We start from the raw sequence: 25,233 nt of genomic DNA on the forward strand, positions 1-25,233 counted from the left end.
CTTCTATTCCATCTTGTAGGAAGTAACCAAACTATTGCCTTAAATCAATGTGCTTTGGTAACATACAACATGACAAAGTTTTTTTTTTTTAATACCGATGTAATTTTTACTGAAAGAAAGATTACATGCACTATGATTAACAAATGTATTTCAAATCTGAATACATAATTGCAGATTTCTTTCATTCATTCATTCATTACTCAGATGACACATTTATAGATTCCCACCCACAGTCAAAAATCTGAGTGCACACACATATAAATTGATTTAACTTCACATCTCTTCACAGGCATTGACAAATACTGCTGCTACAATAAATAGAATCTTTTTTTGTTTTATTAGATCATATGAAATATTTTCTGTGTGCTACAGTTGAACTACAACTTTGAACAAAGCCTGTTGAGACTCACTATATAAAGTATGATCATGTAAGTCTGTATGTATGCGCATTTATATAAGGATATAAGGGTATACGGGATAGCGCTCATCACTACACCTGCTAGGCACTTACACAGTAAAACACATTAGCTGAATAAATGCAACCTAAAAGTCCATGGTCAGTAGACGGCACAAAATAGTGTCCAGGAGATTTTGTTTAGTTTCTTAATCCATACTTCTTGTTCTGTTCGTCTTGCAGTCATGCATACAGCAGCAGAGACTTGGCCCAGATACCTGTGCATTCTTGCGTCAGTGTTGTAACCGGAAAGATGGTGGGCATCAACAGGAAGTCCAAATACGTCCGTGTGTCTGGTGGTGAGAAGGTGCCCTACGACCATCTCGTTCTGTGTACTGGCCTGCAGTACCAGGTGAGACAGTGCTTTTCATCTTCTGAGTTTAGAGTTCCAAACACTTTCCCCTTCATGTGTGTGAACAGGGTGGACAATATGCTAGGACCACATTTCTATATAAAACGGTCCATTAAAACACCACCATCCACTGCGACCTCAATAATGAACACTGAGGAGAATTATCACCTTTCTCACAATTACATAAAAAGCGTGATTGTATAAGTAAGTATAAGTACTCAGTGATTGTTTGAGAGTATGTATATGGGTATTTAAGCTTCATCTCTGTTTCCCAAGAGATTTCATCCTACAACCAGATCTCTAGTCATCCCAAATTTCTGACTGAAGACGACACTACATTTTCTGTTTTCTAAAATGTGCAATATGAATTGAAATTTGATGTAATCGGTCTGTGTGCGCCGTGTGATGCTGTAGGTGCCCTGTCCCACTGGTGTGGATCTGAGCCAGCCCATCACAAACAGCCAGCTGCAGCTTCAGTCCGCTCACCGCAGATACTCTGGGCCCGTCCCCTCCAACCTCTTCACCCTCAACGACCTCCACGACTGCATGGCTGCTCGCCACTGGCTGCACGCCAACTTTGTGGAGCTAGAGGGTAAGTGAAAAACCTCCCCCATACACACACACACACACAGACAGAGACACACACAGAGACACGCACACACGGAGCACCTAAAATTAATCTGTAGTAGTATGTCATTACGCAGCCAGTCATTGCTGAAGTGCCCCGGTATAATTAGCAGCTAATTAGCTGCAGAGAAATCTTTCATCTCTGTGAATCAGGTCGGCCTCTTCCATCCATTTTCCATTATCATATCACTTTCTGAGGGCCAGGCTTTTCAGAGCAGGGAAAATACACAGTGTCATTAAGCAAAATTAATCTGCTCTCTGAAGGAATTGTGCAGTGATCTAGAGTGAGGCTTTTATACATACTAATTAGCTGATCCCAGTCATAAAGGAAAACCATTAATAAATGCAAATTGCGGTGGCAGACTTTTGCAGATATCATGTTTATTTCCATATTTTAATAACAACAGCAAAAGGAAATAAAAAGTGTATGTAAATTTAAGCCCATAGCTGAAATCAGTGGGCTGTCATATCTGTTCTGTCTCAGCTGTAGTTACAACCCTGTTTTGTGATTCTCAGCTCCAGGACCATTCACACTGGTGTAAATTTTTAAAAACAGCTCACAAACAAATAGGCAAATCCTTGAAAATATATGCAGTGGCGACGATACAAAGCAATGCAAACAAACCAAATGGCATAATAGAAACTCAGGACAAGCACATGAGATGTGAATTGGAACCATACAGGAATGGGTGGAGGTCATATAAACAACAAATAAAAACAGATCAGCAATGTAGTTTTATCAAGGAAACTGGAGCAAACAGAGCAATTGATGGGGTCTATTTTCAGCGGCAGATGAACCCACATTTGTTGACCTTGTGAGTATCTGTGGATGCAGAGTTTTATGTGCAAGATTTATTCAAATAAACCATGATGTGTCCATGTTGATAAAGGAGTATGTCCCAAACAGTGCATCAGTGTGGCTCACTGATGTAGTTTTTGGACAACAATGGAGCTCTGTGGCAATGAGAGCAATCAAAGATGGATGAGGCTTTAAAAAAAATCAAATATTAAAAAGGATGTATATGTAGATCATCCATGTTCACAAAGGAGCAGTACATCACAAAAAAACAATCAAGGCGCACTGTTTCAGTAAGGTAAAAAAAAGAAAATTAGATTAAAGCTTTCTTCTGTTTGTATTCTCAGGACCCTGTGGTTTCTTTTTTCCTCTTTAAAGGGTTTTCTAAAGAGTTCTTCCTGATCTAAATCAATTGTCTAAGGAGAGCTGGTTTACAGATTGTAAAATCCCCAGAGCATCTTAATTATATTGAACTACATAAATGAAGCTGACATGACTTGACTCTCCTTTCATTCAGCACCATGGACAGAGACCATAAACTGCAGCCTGCGAGGCTTCCTACTCACTCACACACTGATGTTAACTAGGCTTCATCTTGCAGAACCATTTCTGTCTCCATAGTGCTGTGTCAGGAGAATGATCCGGCTGCACCTCATTTTGCTATAGACAAATGATCCAGTTTGTTTGTATTTCTTTAAACCAATCACAGTTCCTTCAGCCAGTGCTAAGCCCAGGACAGTGTCCTTACAGTGCAGCTGTTTTGGTGAAATATTTACACACAGGGAGGCGAACCCTGCCACTAAACTGTCGAGTTCACTGAAAGAACAAAACAGGCCTGTCTTGCTGTTACTTTCAGCATGTAGTTTGCTTGGGTCATTGATTTTGAAAATGGTAGCACACAGATAGCAGAAAGGGAGAAGTGTCCCACATTATATGTGCATTAGAAATGGCAGGCTTATCCACACAGTATACATCCAGTGAGTCAAACTACGCTTGACTAGTTGATTCCTAAATTTCCGTTCATCTTTTATTTGTTTGCTTTGTAAAAATGAACTAAAAACATTGCCATCTGTGACAAGAATTAATCTCACTCAAAGTTAATTGAATGCAGTTATGTGATCACACCTCTGGCTCCCACTACAAAGAGATGGAAGACAGACTGAAAAAAATGCCTCAGATAACACACAGTAGAATATTTAGTTATTTTGCTTTTGAGGTGGAACAGAACCTTGTCTATCTCATGTCCCTCATCATCGACTGTCACAAAAACCACCTGCACACCTGAGTGTTATCTATCTTCTTATAACATTCGAAATAAATGGTTAAGAATTTTTTTTTTTTGGCTCCTCAGAAAATATTTAGTTCGAAGCGATGTAGCCAGACAAAAGGTTTTTCTTCTCCTTGTCCATGCATTTGCTGGGATCAACAAAAATCCATGGATCTATTAAAACTCAGTTTGGGCTGTCTTTGCCTCAGCCCTTTGGAATGGCGGCCCAGCTGGTCCAGATATTGTCCGATAAAATTGAATACAATCGGTGAAAGATGAGGAGTGTATGTTCTGTAAAATATGAAGAGGCTTCTCTGAACTGAAGAATATGCATCAAAGAATGGACTCACTCAGGTAAAACTCATTCAGATGCTCATCACATTTACTTAGTTTGATTTCGTATTTGTCTCCGTGCATCTGTGGTTCATTGTTGAAGAAGCTGAGAGCCTCTGAGGGCCTGGAAAACCTGAGCAGACGGCGCTATTGTGGAATCATCTGTATCATGCCTCTATAGCGAGAACAAAAAGTGTGTGTGTGTGTGTGTGTGTGTGTGTGTGTGTGTGTGTGTGTGTGTGTGTGTGTGTGTGTGTGTGTGTGTGTGTGTGTGTGTGTGTGTGTGTGTGTGTGTGTGTGTGTGTGTGTGTGTGTGTGTGTGTGTGTGTGTGCGCGTGTGTGCGTGCGTGTGTGTGTGTGTATAAATTATAGTAGGAACATTTCTCCTTAGTAGTGTTTACTGCTGTCAACGCTGCTCTAAGAAAGGCTATTAGTTTGTCGACCACCCATTTTGATCCAAACTAAAATCTGTTGGACAGAAAGTAACTTGGTCCACATATTCATGTTCCTTAGAGGATAAATCCTACTGACTTTGGTGATCTCCTCACTTTTCATCTTCTTGCCACAACAGGTCAAGTTTGTGCTCCTATAGAAGCAGAAAAATGCTCTTTGTAAAGGAAGTCCAAATACGTCCTCGTAAAGAGCTATTATTTTTTTAATGATGTCTTGAAATGGTTTATGTTGTGTCAGTTGTGAGGCTTTGTACTTTTAATAAATTTCTCAAATTTGATTCAGAATGATCCTGTGGCATTTAAAATACAACATCAGAAACTTCACTTCTGTGGTATTCAAGTCGAGGATTGTTCAGCTATAGTTCTTCAGTAATAGTCCAGGGCTGAATTGGTGGTCTGCAATAATCAGCTATTTCTTACATGAGGAATAAATAAAATCTTTACCAAAAAAAACAGGCAGCTGTTTGTTTCCTGTAGAGTTTCCTCTGCCTGGTCCTTCTCCACTGAGTGCTCAACTTCAGAGTAAACTTTGATACTCTGAGGTCATTAATACTGCATCATTCATCAGCTGCTGGTTTTATTCATGTATGTGTACAGCAGAGCTGTTATATCATCATGTACTGTTGTGCCAACATAGTTTGCTGCCAGATTTCAATCCACCTCCCCAATCTCCTTCACATGCGTTTAGGATTTTTGAGTTTCTAGTAAGAGTGAATATTTATGTATGAGTTTACTGAGGGGCAAATTGCTCTATCAGCAGAATCCTTCTAGACAAGAGAGCCTTTTCTGCCAGATCTGAATGTATTACAGTTTGCTGTTTCAATTGCTTGACGTTAATGCCTCACTCGGAAACACTATGAAATGCTAATTGTTTCTTCCTTGCATCTTTCCAGATAATGCTATTGTGTACGGAAACAGCATTGATGTCTACACCACCATAGAGACTTTGCTCAGTCTTGGCATCCGTGGATCTCGTATCCGTCTTGTCCTCCCACCTCCCGAGCCTGGCATGTCTTGCTTCACTGACTCAGCCGTAGATAAAGCCGTGACGAGGGCCATGGAGAGTGCCGAGGTCCAGATCCACCATAACTGCGTGTTGGCTCAGATGAACCACGGAGAACAACCCGAGCCCCTCACATCGGTGTCATTCACCACTGACGCAGAGCCTCTCCATCTGCACTGTGGAGTAAGTTTCTGATGACTTTCAAAATCCTCTGGACGATTTCTGTGCTTGCCCAGCCAGTTATTAGTTTTTTTTTACAAAAGGAAACAATGTCCAAACAATGGTGGGGTCCTCGCCAAGGTGTCTGGTGGAGCTGGAAAAGCTCAACAGGCTGAATTCACCAGCATGTGGCTGTTGGTTGGATGTTAATTTCCCTCCTGGAAGCAAACTGTATTTGTCAACCACAAAATGATTTTGGTATATTTCCATTTCCATCATTTCCATTGTCTCGGACAGAGGAAGATTCTGCTGCCTGCTTTGTGTTGTTAATATCTTTTTACATTTTACTGTGGATGAGACCCTGTTTTTATATTCTGCATGGAAGTATTTTATATAGTGTTCCAAAATGTTCAGAAATGTGGCTTTGCAGCTGTTCTTGGAGAACAGCAATGTATTCAACGTATTTGTAAGGCCTCAAGGATGCTTGCAATGTTTTTGGTGAGAAACACTCAATGTTGTCCTTATGTGTCCACTAATAATAACTAACTTTGGTAATAATTTACAAATTTATTTCAACTTTTGTCATTTTGGTTGGTGGTTTCTCCAGGTTTAATTCCTGGTCTGTTTTAAATTACTTGTTAGTCTGTCTAATGTTAATTCCTGGACTGTTACTGATTGATTTCTTGTTTTATGTCACGTTAATCTCTTGTGTGATATCCGTTAATAACTGGTTTGTCCACATTTAGTCCCAGATCTGTTTTACATTAGTCCTTGGTCTGTCTCAAGGTAATTCTTAGACTCGCTGCGGTTAATCTGTGGTCTTTCTCAGGGTAATTCTTGATTTGTTAAAGTTTACTCTTGTTATTTACCAATCATAAATTATAGTCTTCCTTTAGCCACTGTCCCAGGTTAATTTCTGCTCTGTCCTGGTGCTACATTACTTTTTCTATCAGTTAGAATGAACAATAATGAATGTGTTGGTTGGTGTATTTTGTTGACTTCTCAGAGACCTAGGCAGGCAGTTTCCTTCGTGCTCCCAGTTTTATGCTAAGCTAAGCTATCTGTGTCCTGGTAGTAGCTCACGTTTAAGAGACAGATATGAGAACAGCTTTGTTTTTTTGTTTTTAATTTGTCTATCTTGGTGAGAAAATGAATAGGTAGATTTCCCAAAACTTCATCATGAATGCTGAGGGGGGGAAGTGGCAAAAACAGGAACATTTGGTTTATGGAAATTACAAGAAAGAGTGTTTATTTCATTCATTTCTTTCTCTGTGTGCAGGTGTTTATCAACCTCTCCAATAAGGGAGTCGACTATGATGCCTTCAAGAGTATCAACAAATCCTTCCTGGTCTTTGATAGCAGACTTGTTATAACGTCCACTTTCAGCACCAACGATCCATTCATTTACAGTGCCGGGCCTCTCACTATATTCTCCCACCACTACTACACAGAGTGGTCCCACGCCGACTTCAACTCCAAGGAACTGGGCCAGGAACTGGCGGCCATGTTGCTGCATCTCTTTGACCCGACGTTGGAGCCTGCGGATGAGCCTCCAGCTGAAATGGATTGTCTCGTACCAATGTACAAGCAGGCCAAGATTCAAGGTACTGTGCTTAAGTTTTGATTTGCTCCGTGTGATTCATACCGTGTGAGAAGCTACTGGTGCATTTCTGCGGTGTTTTTATTATTTTATTTTTTTTACAAATATCTTCAGTGTTCCTCAACAGTCTGGATAGTTTAAAAATGGAAAATGGATTTCTACTTGAAAACAAATCCTTTGATTTTGTGTTTGCCTTGTGTCCCTCAATTTTTGTCCACAGTGCAGTCACTTTTTTTTTTTAAAGAATAGATATTTTGTTCATGATTTACACACATGATTCACCTAGGAGGTTCATGTCTATACAAGACATAAAGTCCCTTTAAGAGCCTAAGTCATGTAAGAGTATCTAGTAGCGCCTTTCCACCAAAAGATTTCTGGCTTCAAAACCTGACCACATTTCCACACGGTATTTGCAGAAGTCTAATATAATACTGGAGTTACTTTGGCTTGTTATGAATACTTCATCGATGTAGACAACGAGGAAATCGAATGATATGTAAAATGCTTTGATTTTTTCATTGTTACACAGATAAATAACTACTTTTCAGTTATTGTACATTTGTATTTTTAGTGGAAATGTTCAGAACAGTTCTAAATCAGACTTGGGAAGTTGCACTGAACCCGTTTTCCGTTGATGGAAACTACCTATGAATGAGTCAAGAAAAATAGATTTGTCATAAACACAAAATTCCGTCACATTGATTGGTAGATCTCAGGCTTTCATGTATTTTCAGGGTTTGTCAGCTCAGTACTCTCCTCTGTGTCCTTCTTCCTGTCCATCCGTGTTTTTGTCTGATTTCATCTGAGAGAATTTGCGCTGCCAATATTTTTTTTATTGTGCTTTTGTGAAGCATTTTCCAATCTTTTACCCACCCACCCACTGCCATTGTTATTGTGGGGGACACTTAAACCATAACGGTGCGTAACAATGCCGTATTGTGCTGCAGTGCATTCACAGAGCACCCAAGGCCACTCTACAGGTTACATAAACACAACAGCCACTCCACTTTGCCCTTCTCACAGGGATGGACCAGACGTGAACTTTTCAGAGGGATTTCAATGTTCAGGGAGAACAGAGATGCCATGTCACTGCCTGGTATCTGAGTTCATAGCTTCAGTTTCTGACAGTAAAATGTACGTTATGTTGTTTCTGCTCTTGTTTAAGCACTGAAGCTAACTATATTTGAATATGTTCTGCACAATAAAAGGACAACGCTTCAGATTCATCTCTGATATTATAAAATGTCAGTGAATTGCCTTTCTCGGTTCTCTGAGCCCAAGATCTCCAAATGTCTTGTTTTGGAAATAATGCAGTCAAAAATCTAAAGATAATCAATTGCAATTCAACATGGTCATTCCACACAAACTCAGACTGGAACCCGCCCTCTGCTACTGGGTGATGGACCCCAGACAGTCCGAGTCAGCAGCCACACATCCAGCAAGAGAACTGTGAGCACAGGAACCAGCTTTTAGCTTTAACCAATATAGAGCAACTTTAATTAGTATAGAACAACTTCAACTAATGTAGAGCAACTTTAATTCATACAGAACAACTTCCATTCGTTATAGAGCAACTTCAACTCATTTAGAACAACAAAATGTTTTGTGTACCCGTCCCACTGTCTTTTCAAACCCTTTTTGCACAGTAAAACTACATTTAAAAGCATAAAGTCCTCCCACAAGCACACCTATAAAAAACCCATCATGACAAAGTGAAAATGGGTTTTATTTTATTGATTTGTCTGTGTTGTGTGTTTTACCTCCTTCTTCAGGTGGAAAGCTTCCTGGAGGATATAACTACCTGCATGTTACCAAACCAACTGCTTCCAACCTGACAGGTCCTGCTGTTGAACGTGTAAGTTCTTATTATCCAACGTGTTATGGTTTTTGCAGTTATCGTTTTTCTGCTGGAATTGCACTTATTGCTTTACTTGCATGTGTTACACTGCTGTTTACAGGAATTTAATTTCCTCACTCACTGTATATTTTTATTACTAACATTTGACACTTCTTCACTTCAGTACATTTGTATTTTCTCATCTATTTAAAATGTGGTGGTCGTCGTTTTATTCTTTCTCCTTGCTAAAGTAACAACAGGATTTCCCCTTGGGGATCAATTACTATTCTATTCTATTCTGTTCTGTTCTAATCTATTCTATGTCAGTGTTTTCTCTGGTCCGTGCACTGAAACAGCTTTTGTGGTTTATTTATGGCTTGAACTTTTCAACTCTTCTGAAATGATTTGTTTGCCATGAGAATTTGTGCTTTTATTCATGTGCTAACATAATTGTACAAGGGTTTTCTAATCGTCAATTAGCCTTTCAACACCATTAGCTAACAAAACATAGCATTAGAACACAAGAGTGATGGTTGCTGGAAATGTTCCTCTGTACCCCTATGTAGATATTCCATTATAAACCAACTGTTTCCAGCTAGAATAGTCATTTACCACAATGTTTTCTTTGTTAGAAATAAAAGATGCCTTTATTTTAAAAAAAATAAAGGATCCCAAACTTTTGAACAATAGTGTATGATATCACAAAAATGAAACAAGAGAAACTTTACAAATGACCTAGGAGATGACAACACACACAAGTGCCAGTTAATTCCAATAAATATCCATCTTTTTCTCACCAATGTTGTGCATAAACAATTATACGTACAGTATATCAGAATTAGGAACATACTGTGTCAAAACAGCCAAAATCTGAACGTCAAATGTCATATTTCATGTTATTTTTCTAGGTTTATATTCATATAAGAAATAACGATATGTGACTGTAATAAAACAATGTTGAGCCACATTAATAGGATGTAGTTCCCAAAGAGACTTTCTGTATCATTGATGTGCTCATACAAGTACTGGAAAGGTATTTGTTTGAAAGATAAGTCCTGTAATTATTATTTTTATACGGTCAGTGAATTCCATAAAAAGACCAAAATCAGCACTGAATGCCTGATAACAACAAGCATCTTATTCTTCCGCACCACAGAGCTCCATTGTTGTTCAGCAGCCAATAAAAGCCCATCATTGAGCCGCACTGTTGCGCTGACTGACATGTTCATTCAAACCATGAATGCACAAACTGTAGTTTGTTTTGCCTCGGTCCAACTTATGCCAACGTGCTGCCACACACATGAAACCAAAATAAAATACTAATGTGTGTGTTCGTCTGTGTGAAGTTGCAGGACAGAGGGGTAGTGACGGGACGCGTGGAGACAGGCGACTACTTCTGTTTGCATCTCGACCGCTACGAGCAGGTGGAGACGCTCACCTGCTTGTCCCTGAAGCCCCTCCCCGTCTCCAACTACCTGTGTCTGTACGGCAAACACGAGCAGCTGCTGGGCCAGCTGCTGGGACGCTACAACGAGGGCCTGATCCGCGACCTGTACAGGTGGGACACACAGTTACTGTTTGACCAGTATCCGTGGATACTTTAAGGGGGTGAAATCCATATGAATCACATTTCTACACTAAAAAGAATCAGTCAGTGTTTCCATTTGTCAATGACGAACTGAAAACGAAAGTCCAACCAGTAAAACTTTAAACCTCCAATTCATCGTTTCTACTTCAGCATGTGTCTGCAAAGTTCTGCAGAAATTAAATCATCCCACACAGACCGTCCACACAGCAAGCTGAGCCAAGACAAGAAAATTGACCCTTGTTTGGTGTATTGTATGTGCATATACCATGATGGGATTCAGCTTTATTGTCATTGAACAAACACCCAAGAAAATACAGATGGTATCTACCCAGAAGTACAATAAGGCAGGCATAAAGACTGCATAGGTTATAAATTAGTATAAATGATGATGTATACACTGTATTCCACATCCCTGATAAATGTTTGCACAAAAGGAGCTCTTTCTCTTGCCATCAGAAGGTCGCCATCATGTCTTCAAGTGCCCATATGCAGAACATGTTTGTGTGTGCAGACCCCCAGTTGCAATTTTTACAGTGGCAAAATAACGTCTGCTGCTGGAGAATTATTGAACTCAATATAGTGGACAGCTGCTTGTTTTTTCTACATCCAGCAGTTCCAGGGAAACATTGATTTGGAGTCCTGATTGTGTCTCCACGTACACACGTGGACAAAATTGTTGGTACCCCTCAGTTAAAGAAGGAAAAACCCACAATTCTCACTGAAATCACTTGAAACTCACAAAAGTAACAATAAATAAAAATTTATTGAAAATTAAATAATCAAAAACAGCCATTACTTTTGAATTGTTGATTAACATAATTATTTAAAAAAACAAACTAATGAAACAGGCCTGGACAAAAATGATGGTACCTCTATAAAAGATTGAAAACTATTTGACCAGAGTGACATGATTAACTCAGGTGTGTCATTTAATTGACATCACAGGTGTTTCCAAACTCATAATCAGTCAGTCTGCCTATTTAAAGGGAGACAAGTAGTCACCCTGCTGTTTGGTGAAAAGGTGTGTACCACACTGAACATGGACAACAGAAAGCGAAGGAGAGAATTGTCCCAGGACATCCGAAAAAAAATGATAGACAAACATCTTAAAGGTAAAGGCTATAAGACCATCTCTAAACAGCTTGAAGTTCCTGTGACAACAGTGGCTCATATTATTCAGAAGTTCAAGACCCACGGGACAGTAGCCAACCTCCCTGGACGTGGCCGCAAGAGGAAAATTGATGACAAATTGAAGAGACGGATCGTTCGAATTGTATCCAAAGAGCCCAGAGCAACCTCCAAAGAAATTAAAGGTGAACTCCAAGGCCAAGGTACATCAGTGTCAGATCGCACCATTCGTCGTTGTTTGAGCCAAAGTGGACTTCATGGGAGACGACCAAGGAGGACACCACTGCTGAAAAAAACTCATAAAAAAGCCAGACTGGAATTTGCAAAAATGCATGTTGACAAGCCACAAAGCTTCTGGGAGAATGTCCTTTGGACAGATGAGACCAAACTGGAGCTCTTTGGTAAGGCACATCAAGTCTATGTTCATAGACTCAAAAACCAAGCATACGAAGAAAAGAACACTGTCCCTACGGTGAAACATGGAGGAGGCTCAGTAATGTTTTGGGGCTGCTTTGCTGCATCTGGCACAGGGTGTCTTGAAAGTGTGCAAGGTACGATGAAATCTGAAGACTATCAAGGCATTCTGGAGAGAAATGTGCTGCCTAGTGTCAGAAAGCTTGGTCTCAGTCGCAGGTCATGGGTCTTCCAACAGGACAACGATCCAAAACACACAGCCAAAAACACCCAAGAATGGCTGAGAGAAAAGCGTTGGACTATTCTAAAGTGGCCTTCTATAAGCCCAGATCTGAATCCCATTGAACATATGTGGAAGGAGCTGAAACATGCCATTTGGAGAAGACACCCATCAAACCTGAGACAACTGGAGCTGTTTGCTCATGAGGAGTGGGCCAAAATACCTGTTGACAGCTGCAGAACGCTCATTGACAAATACAGAAATCGTTTAATTGCAGTGATTGCCTCAAAAGGTTGTGCAACAAAATATTAAGTTATGGGTACCATCATTTTTGTCCAGCCCTATTTCATTAGTTTGTTTTTTTAAATAATTATGTTAATGAACAATTCAAAAGTGACGGCTGATTTTGATTATTTAATTTTCAATAAATTTTTATTTATTGTTACTTTTGTGAGTTTCAAGTGATTTCAGTGAGAATTGTGGGTTTTTCCTTCTTTAACTGAGGGGTACCAACAATTTTGTCCACGTGTGTATGTAAAACCAAAATCTGCTGTCTTTTAGCTCAATTTTTGGTCTCTACCAACTCCTAAATAACATACCTGGGTTTTCATCTGCTAAATGCTTTACTGCAGGGGTCTCAAACTGCTTTTAGTTCAGGGGTCACATACATCCCAGTTTGATATGAAATGGGTCACACCAGTAAAATCAGAGAATAATAACCTACAGCTTCAAATTTTTCCCATTGTTTTAGTGCAAAAAGTACAGTCTGAAAATGTTCACATTTAATGAACTATAATTTAGAAAAACATTATGAAGAACCTGAAATTTTTTATTAAAAAAATAATAGCAGTTTCAACAGTATTATGCCTCAGTTTATCATTTACACGTTACAACTTACAGATCACAGTTTTTCTACAAAAGGTACAAAACATTTCATCACAATTATCAGGACCTGAACAATGTAGCATTTTAGTTATGATCGAAACAAACTTGTCAAGATCTAGAAATGATTTTAAGCTTATATTCAATCCTGACCACCACCATACAAGCTAAAGTGGGAACTATAAAGAAAGAAGGTTCAGTTATCCCCCTGCCTTATAAATATGCTAAATTTGTATATAGAAAATATATAAAAATTGTGGCAGCACAGTGGACAAATTTAAAATAGCAGTTACTTGTACTGAAAGACTACACTTCATGTCGTCTTTTTTACACTTTGTAAAGTCATCCCGTGGACCGGTTTTGGCCCACAGGGCTTTTGTTTGCCACCCTTGCTCTACTGCGTTCACAAGCTTGTGTCTAACTATGTCAGCAGATACTGTATAGTGGACTTTTAGAGCTTCTGAACAGAACACAAGCACCTGCTGCAACTGAAAATGATGCTGTGAGGGCGGTGAAACAGTAAACAGATGAGCAATGAGCTGAGAGTCACTGGAGAGCCGAGGGGAGCTGCAGATTCTCCTGATATTTCTCTGTTGGTTTTTAACCATCTTTTACTAGAGACACTGTTCACACCGTCACGTTTCAGTTGTTATGTGTCAATCTTGTCATTATAAAAATATAAATTGGATCCACTTTGAAGAAAAAAATCAGTTTAGTTTAGTTATGATAATTATGTTGCCACCACTTCAAATGCTGTGAACTTGCAATCACTGTTTTCCCTGACTCATAGTCGGCCTGTGGGGGCTGTGCCATCCATCTGTGCTACTTTTAGTCTGTTACCAATTGCAGTAATGGACAAAACATTGAGAGTCTCTTAATAAACCAGAATTATTGTTTGATTTTCAGGCCCATACTTTTATGTTGTTGTTAAAACCTATTCTGATAGACATAACCGTCCTTAGCTTTAGTTTACTTAGATTGTAAACATGATTTACAGTTCTTCATCCGAGAACAGAAAGCCCCTGCATCATAAATAACTGTGTAGACTTTTCTTTAATATTATCTTTCCTTGAGGTCTTTTATCAGTGATGCACGAGGTAAACAAACATCAAAACAAACAAGTTCTAGCAGACCAGCGGAAATGATTGGTTTCGAATGATGTCTGCTTTAAGTTTGTTGACAAAAAAAATGACAAAGCAGCTCCATCGTATTGGTGGTTTCTGCATTGTCACTGTGTTTTTTACTGTGTTCCTGCTATTTTGTCCAGTCCCTGCAGTAGTATAATTTCATGTATGCAGGAAAACATGTTGCTGTTTTTCAGTTTTTTGTAAAAAAATGAGACAGACAGCAGGTGGTCAAGCGCAGAAAAACAGATGCTTTCATAATCAGGTTCTGTATAAAAATGAGCCACTTTCCCTGTTTCAGGAGGAAACACTTTCAGAATGCTGCAGGTAGTGAAACTTCACATCATGACTGCTGACTGCTGACTTCAATAGTCAAAATGACACACAAGACGAGCGAACCGAGAGACAGATCTGCTGTCTTTTGTCCTCTAGTTGTCCGTGTGTGTTTGCTGGTGTGACTTTGCGGTGTGTGCGTGTTTGTCAAACAGCGGGTGACCTGCTTCTGAGGTTTCAACACAAATGACCCCCAGACACGGACGTCTATTGTCCCCTGCCTCCTAATCTGTTTATGCAGCTCCCCAATCTGTCTTTGTGGCCGGTGCAGGACGAGACAAAGCCGGAGCCTCCCCGCTGTAGAGGCTGATTCCTCGTCACGCCGCTCCCTCAGCTGACTCGTAAAGTCATTGTGGAGGCTGACGGAGCATCAGGAGCCGTTAAAATAATTGATTGGCCGTGTGTCGGCTGGGGGTTATTCAGTCAGCACAGTTAGTGCAGCTTCTGGATGCCGGATCCTTTCACATGAAGAGCCAGTTCACACAAATTACAGTGAAAGTTTCCAGTAATGGAAATGAACAAAGTGCATTTACTCACATACTGTGGTGAATTACAAATTTGGGCTTGTACTTTATACAAGTGTTTGCCTTTCACCCCTCTTTTGTATTTCCAATGTATTTCATTGGATACAGTTCTTTTTACATTACTGCGTTTGCCCTGCAGCTGCTCGTTTACAGTTTTTGACTTTTACATACGAGGCACTTTAAGTGCTTCTAAAAATGACATTTAGTTATAAATTAAACTACGTACAGCTGAAAATTCATGAATGACTAAGTCTCAGTTCATTTTACAAAAAGCTAAACATTTCAGGGTTCCTGCTTCTCAAATGGGAGAATTTGCTGCTGTTTCATGCATTTATAAAAAAAAAGGGTAGATATACAGTACCGTTCAAAAGTTTGGAGTCACCCAGACAATTTCATGTTTTCCATGAAAACTCACACTTTTATTCATGTGCTAACATAACTTCACAAGGGTTTTCTAATCATCAATTAGCCTTTCAACACCATCAGCTAACACAATGTAGCATTAGAACACAGGAGTGATGGTTGCTGGAAAAGTTCCTCTGTAGCTCTATGGAGATATTCCATTAAAATGAGCTGTTTCCAGATAGAATAGTCATTTACCACATTAACAATGTCTAGACTGTATTTCTGATTCATTTAGTGTTATCTTCATTGAAAAAAAATTTTTTTCTTTCAAAAATAGGACATTTCTGAGTGACCCCAAACTTTTGAACAGTAGTGTATGTGGAGTAAAGGTGAATTGTTGCTCCATATTTGAATGTTCTGTATTGGTTTTTAAAAGTCAGTGTGACACAGTAACTTCAGTTTGAGATGTCTGTCAGCAGTAACACTCTGCCGTCCTTTGGTGGTCTGAAGAAGCTTCTCCTGCAGTGTGATTACTTACTGAGTGAACAGTGTAGATGTTCTAAGTGCTGTGTGAATGTGTTTCCTACAGTTTCTTCAGAGAGAGCCGCTGTTTGGCCATTTTCCACGACAGATTCTCTGACTTTGAGAAGGAGCTTCGACAGATCGTCTCAAAGACACTGAAGGTTTGTGCTTTCACTGAGAAGAGATCTATCTTTCTGTCTGTCTGTCTGTCTGTCTGTCTGTCTGTCTGTCTGTCTGTCTGTCTGTCTGTCTGTCTGTCTGTCTGTCTGTCTGTCTGTCTGTCTGTCTGTCTTTCTTTCTCTGTCTTTCTTTCTTTCTCTTTCTTTCTTTCTTTCTTTCTTTGTCTTTCTCTCTGTCTGTCTTTCTCTCTGTCTGTCTTTCTTTCTGTCTGTCTTTTTTGTCTTTTTCTTATTTTACTTCTGAGAAGGAATTTTTCCTTTCTCTGTCTTTCTCTCTTTCTTTCATTAATTTTTCTTCCTTTCTCTTTTTCTGTCGCTTTTTCTTATTTTACTTTTCATTTTCTATTCTTTCGACGGCATTTTTCGCATTTGCTTGAGTGTTTTCTTAATCCTCCATCCTAAAGTTAGACTTTTTTTTATTGTGCTTCGTTTCTTTGTTGCATCCAGTTTCTTGCATTCATCATCATTCTTTTATATATTTTTTCTCAGTTTTTATTTACTTATAATTTGTTATCATCCTCGTCACACTTTGTCTTTCATTTTAATTCCTTTCTTTCTTTATTACTGTCTTTCTTTCTTTGTCACATGGTCGTTTTTTGTGCCAATCTCTATATCATAATTTTGTTCCTTGTAATTCTTAATATTTAAAACACAAATTGCCACAATGGAAGCAGTTAGGAGTTCAGAATGAAGACTTTACTGCAGTTATAAAGCACAAACAATCTGAGTTCAGTATTTTGCTGAGGAGGCTTTGATGTGTGACCAGAATTAGCTGGCGATTGATGACCTAGATGACCTGTTCTACCAGCAGCCCATAAGCCTCATTAAGTTTCATCTAAAACATTGAGGTGCTGTCTAACCTGGCTTTAATCTCCACTTGTGTGTCTCTGCAGGGTGATGAGTCGAAGAAGCAGGCGATGACAGAGGAGGACGGCTCCAATTCCCTCCACATGGACAGTTTTCTACATGAAGAGAGTCGAGCGGCTCTGAGGAGCAGTACTGTGAAATATCTGACCTTCAACCGAAACCTGCTGCCCATGTTCGCCCACCCAGGACAGCTGTGACATGTCAGAGTTTACAGCAGCCTGCTACATGTGTTTAAACAGCAGAACTCAGGTAACTCACACACTCTGAGTCGCGTTACCACTAGAAAGTTGCTTATTTTGTGTGTGTCAGGGTGTGAATTCTAATTTGAAGTGACTCTACTTTAGTGTTTCAGCTGGAGACTTGGTTTCCTGTAATGGTTCAAAAACAATTTTCATTGGAATGAGGGTTTTTTTTCACATTTTTGATGAGTTTTCCAGCTGTTGTGTGATTCACAAAAGCAAAAAATAAACGAGCATTGAAATTCACAACTTGCAGTTTAAACGCGTCCGGTAAAATCTGCTCGTGCTGAAATGAGTTGTTCACACGCAGCTTTGAACATTGTGGAATGTTAGTGGTATCAGCTCTGTGAAAGGGCTGAAAACACTTGTGTACCCCTAAACATCCTTGAAAGTTTGATTATTATGTAGAAATCCAGTGATTTACAAGCACTCACCTCTGTTTGGGAGCTTCAAACGCGCCTCAACATTTGAGTCATTGAATTTCTCTGAGCAAGACCTTGAAATACCGGTAGTCATATTTTGTTTCTATTTTCAAGCTTTTGAATTCACATGATATGAAGGTGCTTTTTAATCAATGAAAATATTCGACGTCCATGTCATGCAAAGAGCTGGAATCAGGATGCAGTTAGTGGCTGTTCCTGATGTGTGCTGAGCACCGTGGGTGGACAGAGCACAAGATATCTGGAGAATTTAGAACTGCTTGCTGTGTTTGGGGGTCGTCAACAGAAAGTATGAGCAAATTAAAGCACCTCTAAAGCAGGGAAGACTTCCATTACAACTGTTCTAATAATAAATTCAAAGGTTATACATTTGTTATAAAGGAGAATCTCCTCAAACAGTATCTCAGAATAATAAAGATTAGTTTTCAGCGCCACGGTACACGTGCAGTCGGCACACTTGTGTCTGATTTCCCGGATGTAGACTGCTGGTATATGCCAGCAATTGGCCGCTCATGTCAGACAGCATTCTCTTCTTCTTCTGCTACAACAAGAAAAGCACTGAGAGAGAGCAATACTCCGTCAAGGTTGCTCAGTGGTTGTTTGATTTCTGACAGGTGAAATCTTTAAAAAATTTGTTGTCTGCGGCGGTGGATTTGTGGTCGGATCGCAATCCTGTGATCACCAGCAGGCAGCTGACGTAGTGTTCATTCGTTGTCATAGTTACAGTGACGTCGTGCCGCTATCTCGCAATGATACAGAAATCTTTAACAAGTCAGTGGATCCACATCAATGCCAAAATTGAATCCATTGGTCCTCATGCCATTTTTGGCCTTCCCTGTAAATGTCATCAAATTTGTTAGTCCATTTTTGAGTATTGTTGCTAACAGACAGACAGACCAACTCTGATCTCACATAACTCCGTCACGTTCCTTGAGAGAGTAACAATCGCACTTTTTTTGAGGGAACACCAATGCCACATCCTTGGCTCAAAATAACAGTAATTGATTTACTGAAATGCAAATAAGAGATGTTTTCCACTTATGGCAGAATGGTACTGAGGTGCAGCCAAACCATTATGTTCAACAGAATGGACTGACTACGTGAGACAGGGACACTTGTAGTGCCAACAGTCCACTCAGTCACAAATTTTGGGCTGCATGCAGAGGGGTTCAACTGGTAATAAACTTGAGTAGATGGAAAAAATTGGCCTAATTTATACTCTTACCGACACGCAAACAAGGAAATCCTGATTTTGCCCTAAAGCCTTGACTATACTGTGGTGCAGAACCACACATGGACAGCTGTGGACACTAACTGACACATAGTTGCTGCTTTTATACGACTTTTGTAGTCTGCTGGAGATCACTTGGAAAGCTCCGTTGCACATATGTGCAGTAGATTGTACTGATGTATTGTGTGCATGCGCACTGTTGCCTTTGTAGCATAGTCACCATGCAAACACACATTTTGGGCTGCATGTGGATTTGTGTGAAGATGTTTATGTGGATACTTGTGGATAAGGAGTGAAGTTTATACCACATGGACTCATATGTTCTCATGGACTCAAAAGATATAGACCAGTTGAACTTATGCAACTAAAGGACAAGTGTTCTACCACCTGAGCCACAATTGCTGAGATGCTAATCTTCTAAGTTTTTGTACTTTAAGGTTATCTTTTCACAATTTGCATAAAACAGTACACAGAAAGCTGAAAATGCAACGACATAACATGCTAAATATTGTGAAAACACCATGGTGTGATTTAAAAATTCTCCGTCTTATTGCTTAATGATACAGATATAAAAACAGTGTAATATTCATGCAGGAATCAACAGATTAAATGCCATAACTATTCCACACTATGTCCTAATAATACTGTCAGAACTCACATGTAATTTATTAGCTTTTTAATAAATAAAGTCTCTCATTTGACGTTAATTCGAGTAGATCTGACTCACGATGTGCAGTACTTTGGTCGCAATGAAGAAGAGTATTTGTGACATACTGATACATTTGTGTTTGTGTTTCCAGCAGCAGCATGTCCTCCTCGGTAACTGTAACTGTGAGTGTGAGCTCTGCTCTCTGTGACTCTGCAGCAGCGTGACCAATCAGCTGCACATGAAAGTGGATGTGTGGCTTTTTTTGGAGGAGGGGGAGAAAGGAGGGAGGAGGAGGAGGAGGGTGTCACTCTACAGCTGTATGTTAATGAGGCTGAGCTGAAGCCTGTAGGGAAAATAACCGCACACACACACAACAGCATATGTCCACACTTACACACCACAACCCCGCAGGCTGAGAGAGCACTGCTGGTGTCCAAGTATGAAGTCACATATTAGAAGATATAAGATCATGTTGAGAGACTTTTTGTTTAAAATGTAATCAGTCAGGACAGAGAGTTTAATGGTGTCTATACTGCATGTATAGAACATGCTCTTTTATTGCAGCACGGTGTCAGTTTGTGGTGTTTTCATGATATTTAATGGCCCTTTACAGTGTTGGTCCACAATGATGGTTTTCCTTTTGTGTGCTCACCTGTTAAAGCTGCGCAGCTCTCCAGCTGCATTCCTTGATATATCATATTTTGAGTGTATCTTTAAAGCAATTATTACAAACTTTTAAAGACATTTAAAACACTTGCGCACAAAACCTGTGTCTTTTAACCGTAAGTTTTGTGTTTTGGAGTTCTAAACATCAGGAGGCATTGGAAAGAATGTGCTATTTCAGTCGATTTTCCAAACAGAAAATGAGTGCATCTTGAAAAAGCAACAATCAAGTAAAATCACCTGATTCAAGAGAATTCCTGAAACATGTTGATTTAAAATGCAATCCAGTGGAAAGTACACATCTAAAGAGGATGAATTTTATATTTCTTTTTGGAAAATATGATGTTTATCAACTATAAATAGACAGGTTGGTAGATAAGATGAAGATTTGTGGAGTGTAAACTGACACCTAGTCAAAGTTGAGATTATGACTCGTATATGGTGGTTATTGGTTGTAGCCTATTTTAGTTGTCAGTCTGGAGACACAAACTGTCAAAACGGTGGTCAGATCAATAAATCTGATCTGACTAACTGAAACGTGCTGCTTTCCAAACATCTTTAAACGCTGATTTCTTCCTGCGCTCAAACATTTACTTCTTCATTTTACACATTTCAGAGACTACACTGACCCATATCCCGTCCCGTCATCCCTCACGGTGCTGGACAGACTCATATCCGACTGACCGGGTCACATTTGACCCGCAGGAACTGGGCTTGATGTGTTTTAACCTGCGGATAATCTCGGTTTGCCCCATTTGGAGACACAGAAAAAGCGCACTGATTACGCACAGCACGCGCCGTCGCCGACGGTATCTAGGGGCCAGATTGCTTTTTGGGGGCCCCCACTTCTTCTTCTTCTCCTTTTTTTTCAACTGTGCAATTTCCTTTTCAATCACTGCGGGTCTACAGCTTGCACAAGCGCAGCTATTGTGATGCAAAGCAGGAAACCCTCCTCTCGCTATTAATTATGTATGCGTAAAATGACGGATTCATATGTCCGGAGTTAACTGTCACGCCAGCGCACATGCTGCTGGGCCCTGGTGGTTTCAAGTCTCTTTTTTGTGTTCCATGTTTAGTTATTTGTCTACTGTTAGTGCCGAACTTAACCTCGTCGTTTTGTGCGTAAAGCTGTTTAAGCATCGAGAGCTGTCCATATTTGTTTTGTTTTTTTAGATGTTCAGTTTAGTTTGGAGCTTTTGTTGCAGATGTTTTTCTTTTTCTCTCAAATTAGAATATTATTTCACTTTTAATTTTATCTTATATCTTAATTTGGTCTTCCGTCTAACTGGTATTTTAAACCTCTCAAAGTTTCTAATTCGAAAATCATCTCAGCTTTGTTTTTCTCCACTGTTTGCTCTCCAGCTTTACATTTTCCACTTTTCCTTATTGTTATTTTATGCCGTTATGTGGACGGATGTCTCCTTTTTGGACAAATCAGAGCCCCACCACCCAAAGGAGACACATAAAGCCGAGGCACGTGTAGATTTCTATACAAACTCATCAGACCGTAAAAGCAGGAGGCTCCTGGCGTGTGCCCGGGTCGAGACGAGGAGGAGGAGGAGGAAGGAGAGTGGGTGTGTGTGGAGAGAGAGTGTGTGTGTGTGAGGGGCTGCAATACAATAAAACCCTCAGGTACATCTGCTTTGCAATCTGCAAATCCTCCCTCCATCACCTCCTCCTCCCCTCCATCAGCCTCTCCATCCTCCCACACCCACTCCCCAAATCCACAGGGGAGCTCGGCTTTTTCTGATTGGTCGGGGATGAGGCAACAAGGGGGGGACGGGAACAATGTCATCATGTCGCCTTAAAAAGAGTGCAGCTATGTTGCGTTGAAAGCACCTCGGGAAGAGAACAGGGGATCAATAGCAGGAGGAAACACACACACACACACATACAAAAAGGCCCATCAGATGTTTGTATCCACGAGCGGCTGAAAGTGGATTTCTTCTCCCCGCAGCAGCGTCCAAAGTGCCTTCAGCTCTCCGTCCAGCGCGAACATGCCGAGAGGATTTTTGGTGAAAAGGAACAAGAAAACCAACCCGGTGTCCTACCGGGTTCGCTCCGACGACGAGGAAGCGGAGCAAACAGCGGCTGATGTGCCTCCGTCCTCCTCCGCGCATCTCTCCTCCATCCCGGTGCGCCCACAAACGCCGACGCCCACCTGCGGGGCGGCGGCCACGGCTCCAGAGCCGGACGCTAAACCTGTGCAGTTCGGGAATCCTGAGGCGGTGTACCAGGCGCTCTACAGCCCCACACGCCCCGTCAGCCAAGATCACGACCGCTCCTACTTCGAAAGGCGCTTCAACCTCGGATCACCAGTTTCCGCGGAGTCTTTCCCCACACCAGCAGCGCTCACCGCTCTGGACCACCTCTTCGCCCCGGTGGACCTGAAAATCGGCTCCAGCAACAGCAGCCGCACCGACACCAGCGCCACATCCACCGCGACGCTCCCCGTCGCTGCAGCGTCCAAACGAGCATCCAGCGACACGGAGCGCAAAGGCAAGCCGCCGTCCAAGAAAACCAAAGCTATCCGGAAACTGCACTTTGAGGATGATGTCACCACATCTCCGGTTCTCGGGCTCAAGATTAAAGAGGCTCCGGTGGACCAGAAGCCGCCCAGACCCCAGCCGGCCGGAGGAGAGAACATCCCGCTGGGGGAGTTTGTGTGCCAGCTGTGCCGGGAAGCGTACGCAGACCCGTTTTCTCTGGCGCAGCACAAGTGCTCCAGGATAGTCCGGGTTGAGTACAGGTGTCCCGAGTGTGACAAGGTGTTCAGCTGCCCGGCCAACCTCGCCTCTCACCGGCGGTGGCACAAACCGAAGCCTCAGAGCGGTGCGCAAAATCTGGAGAGCGACAAGGTGGCCGCGTCCGGGAAGACGGCGCCGGATGAAGCGAAGGATTCTAGTGACAGGGACACACCCAGCCCTGAGCCGTCCGAGTCCGGCTCCGAGGATGGACTGTATGATTGTAACCAGTGTGGGAAAAGGTTTAAGCGCCAAGCGTACCTGCGCAAGCACCTGGCGTCACAGCACGGCTCCCCAAAGCCGGCAGAGGAGGAGGACGCACCGGCCTGCGAGCAGAGCGCGGCGCCGCTCAACCTGAGCTCGTCCACCTGCCACCTGTGTCCCGTCTGCGGGGAGAACTTTACCAGCAGAGGCAGCCAGGAGCGACACATCCGCCTGCTGCACTCCTCACAGGTGTATCCCTGCAAGTACTGCCCCGCCGTCTTCTACAGCTCCCCGGGACTCACCAGGCACATCAACAAGTGCCACCCGTCCGAGAACCGGCAGGTGATCCTGCTGCAGATGCCGCTCCGCCCCGCCTGCTGATCCTGGACTCTGGGCTGCTTTCACACTGTCAGATGGCAAGATTCACATTCCAGCCTTGTTTCTGGGAGGATTGTAGTGTCACACTGCAAAAATATCTGTAATCTAAAGCATTTTCCCTTGTTTTAAATCGAGGTTTGGTGAGAAGCTGCAACTCTGATTGACTTCAGATCATTTACTTGCAGATATCTGGTTCAGCATCACTCCTAAGCTTTTGTCCAAGTTCAAGAATTTTTAAATTTTCCTACACATTTACTAGAATAACTTGCTGATTTATTTTTATTTTTTTAGCTTGTTCTGCATGTCGATACAAGGAAAAGCACAAATTACATGAGAATAAAGTGGAATTGTTCTATTTTCTGGCTAAAAAAACTGCCATGAAAGGATATCTTTGCAGTGTAACTCTTAAAGCACATAGAGTCAAAAACTGTCCTCACATACCCACTCACATGCAGCTGGCAGCGATTCAGTGCCTTGCTCAAGGACACTTCAGCCGGTTCTGGGTGTGTGTGTGTGTTTGAACCCCCGACCTGTAACCCTACTTTAAGGATCTTTGACGTTTTGAACACTTAAAAAGCGTTAGACTGTTAATTTATTTTTCTAGCATCTCTGCACAAGTGCTATTAGCTCCTAGACCTAAGAGAGGGGACGACCTGTAGCCGATAAAAACCAGAATTCACAGGCCTGAACAGACCTTATCTCATCACTCTGATTAGCTTTAACATAGCTTGTGGATCTGTGGATCAGTAGCTGTCGCCTGAAAACAAAAAGAGTAAAACTAGTGTAGCCGGTAATGCCTTTGGATTAGAAACTCCTGCTGTAAAACTGCCTTAAACTCCACTGATCTGATTGTTTTTGATCACTTATTTATCACTGGCTGGGTTTATGATGATTATTTTCTAAAAAGCCTTCTGTATTACCAATATACAGTATATCTAATCTTGTTTTTTTCTATTTATTTATGTATTTATTAAATTATTTGTGTAAATTATTGCTCTGTGTGGTTAAACCTGTGATCTGTTGCTGTGTTTTTTCATGATGTAGCCAAATCGTTTTTATTTTCATTTAACTTATATGAAAAAAGGTGTGAGGACGGTGTGTTCATGTGACATTATAGCAATCAATGAGTTCTATCAGCCGCTCTTGAATAAGAACCAATGCAATCATGTTTTTATTTGACTTTTGTTTTGTTTTTTGGTTTCGTTGTAACTCTTAGCTCTTATACTGCTTTGGATGTTTCTGCAGTATTTTGCTAAATGTCCAAAAAATAATAAAAACCAAACTGAGAAACAGATTTCTTTTGCTGTCTTGCGTGTCTATTGGAAATTTTTACCATCAAAATGTATTCACAGAGGTAGATTAACAGCTGGATTTGTGGCGTTTGAACCCTTTAAATAATAGTCAAATCTTAAAAATTTTATGCTGCTTAAATTCTTTTGGAGCTAGAATTACTCACATTTGAAGGTGCTTTCTCTGAAAAGATCTGAAAAAAGCATTTAAATGACCAACAGGAAATGAATTAGCAACAATTCTGAGACTTAAATTTGGCAATGGAGTCATTTTTTAAACAAATATTATCTGGCAACAGCTTCTCCAGTGTGAGGATGTCCTACTTACATAGTTTTCCTTGATAGTAAACTCAGTTTCTTTAGATTCCTGAAACGGTACTAGTCTGGGCT

The 25,233-nt window shown here is 40.9% G+C and overlaps 2 protein-coding genes across 5 annotated transcripts in view; both read left to right on the forward strand.

Annotated features, from left to right (window-relative positions):
• Positions 1-25,233, forward strand: part of cfap61 (cilia and flagella associated protein 61) — a 104,202-nt gene that overhangs the window by 27,593 nt on the left and 51,376 nt on the right. For 3 of the 4 annotated variants that reach the window (XM_051960659.1, XM_051960660.1, XM_022194796.2), the window contains 8 exons: positions 638-806; positions 1,221-1,398; positions 5,175-5,467; positions 6,723-7,047; positions 8,816-8,898; positions 10,227-10,438; positions 16,028-16,121; positions 17,033-19,623. In XM_051960659.1, coding sequence (XP_051816619.1) covers positions 638-806; positions 1,221-1,398; positions 5,175-5,467; positions 6,723-7,047; positions 8,816-8,898; positions 10,227-10,438; positions 16,028-16,121; positions 17,033-17,203 — 1,525 coding nt within the window. In that variant the 3' untranslated portion in view covers positions 17,204-19,623. Of the gene's footprint in view, positions 1-637; positions 807-1,220; positions 1,399-5,174; positions 5,468-6,722; positions 7,048-8,815; positions 8,899-10,226; positions 10,439-16,027; positions 16,122-17,032; positions 19,624-25,233 lie in introns of those variants that run through there. The other variant, XR_007947480.1, reaches the window with a different exon arrangement.
• On the forward strand, positions 21,860-24,848 carry insm1a (insulinoma-associated 1a). The gene has a single exon (XM_022194797.2). It carries the CDS (start codon positions 22,226-22,228, stop codon positions 23,555-23,557), a length of 1,332 nt encoding a protein of 443 aa, XP_022050489.2. The 5' UTR covers positions 21,860-22,225; the 3' UTR covers positions 23,558-24,848.

Source organism: Acanthochromis polyacanthus, chromosome 16, assembly GCF_021347895.1.
Source record: "Acanthochromis polyacanthus isolate Apoly-LR-REF ecotype Palm Island chromosome 16, KAUST_Apoly_ChrSc, whole genome shotgun sequence".
In the NCBI taxonomy this organism is placed as follows: Eukaryota; Metazoa; Chordata; class Actinopteri; family Pomacentridae; genus Acanthochromis; species Acanthochromis polyacanthus.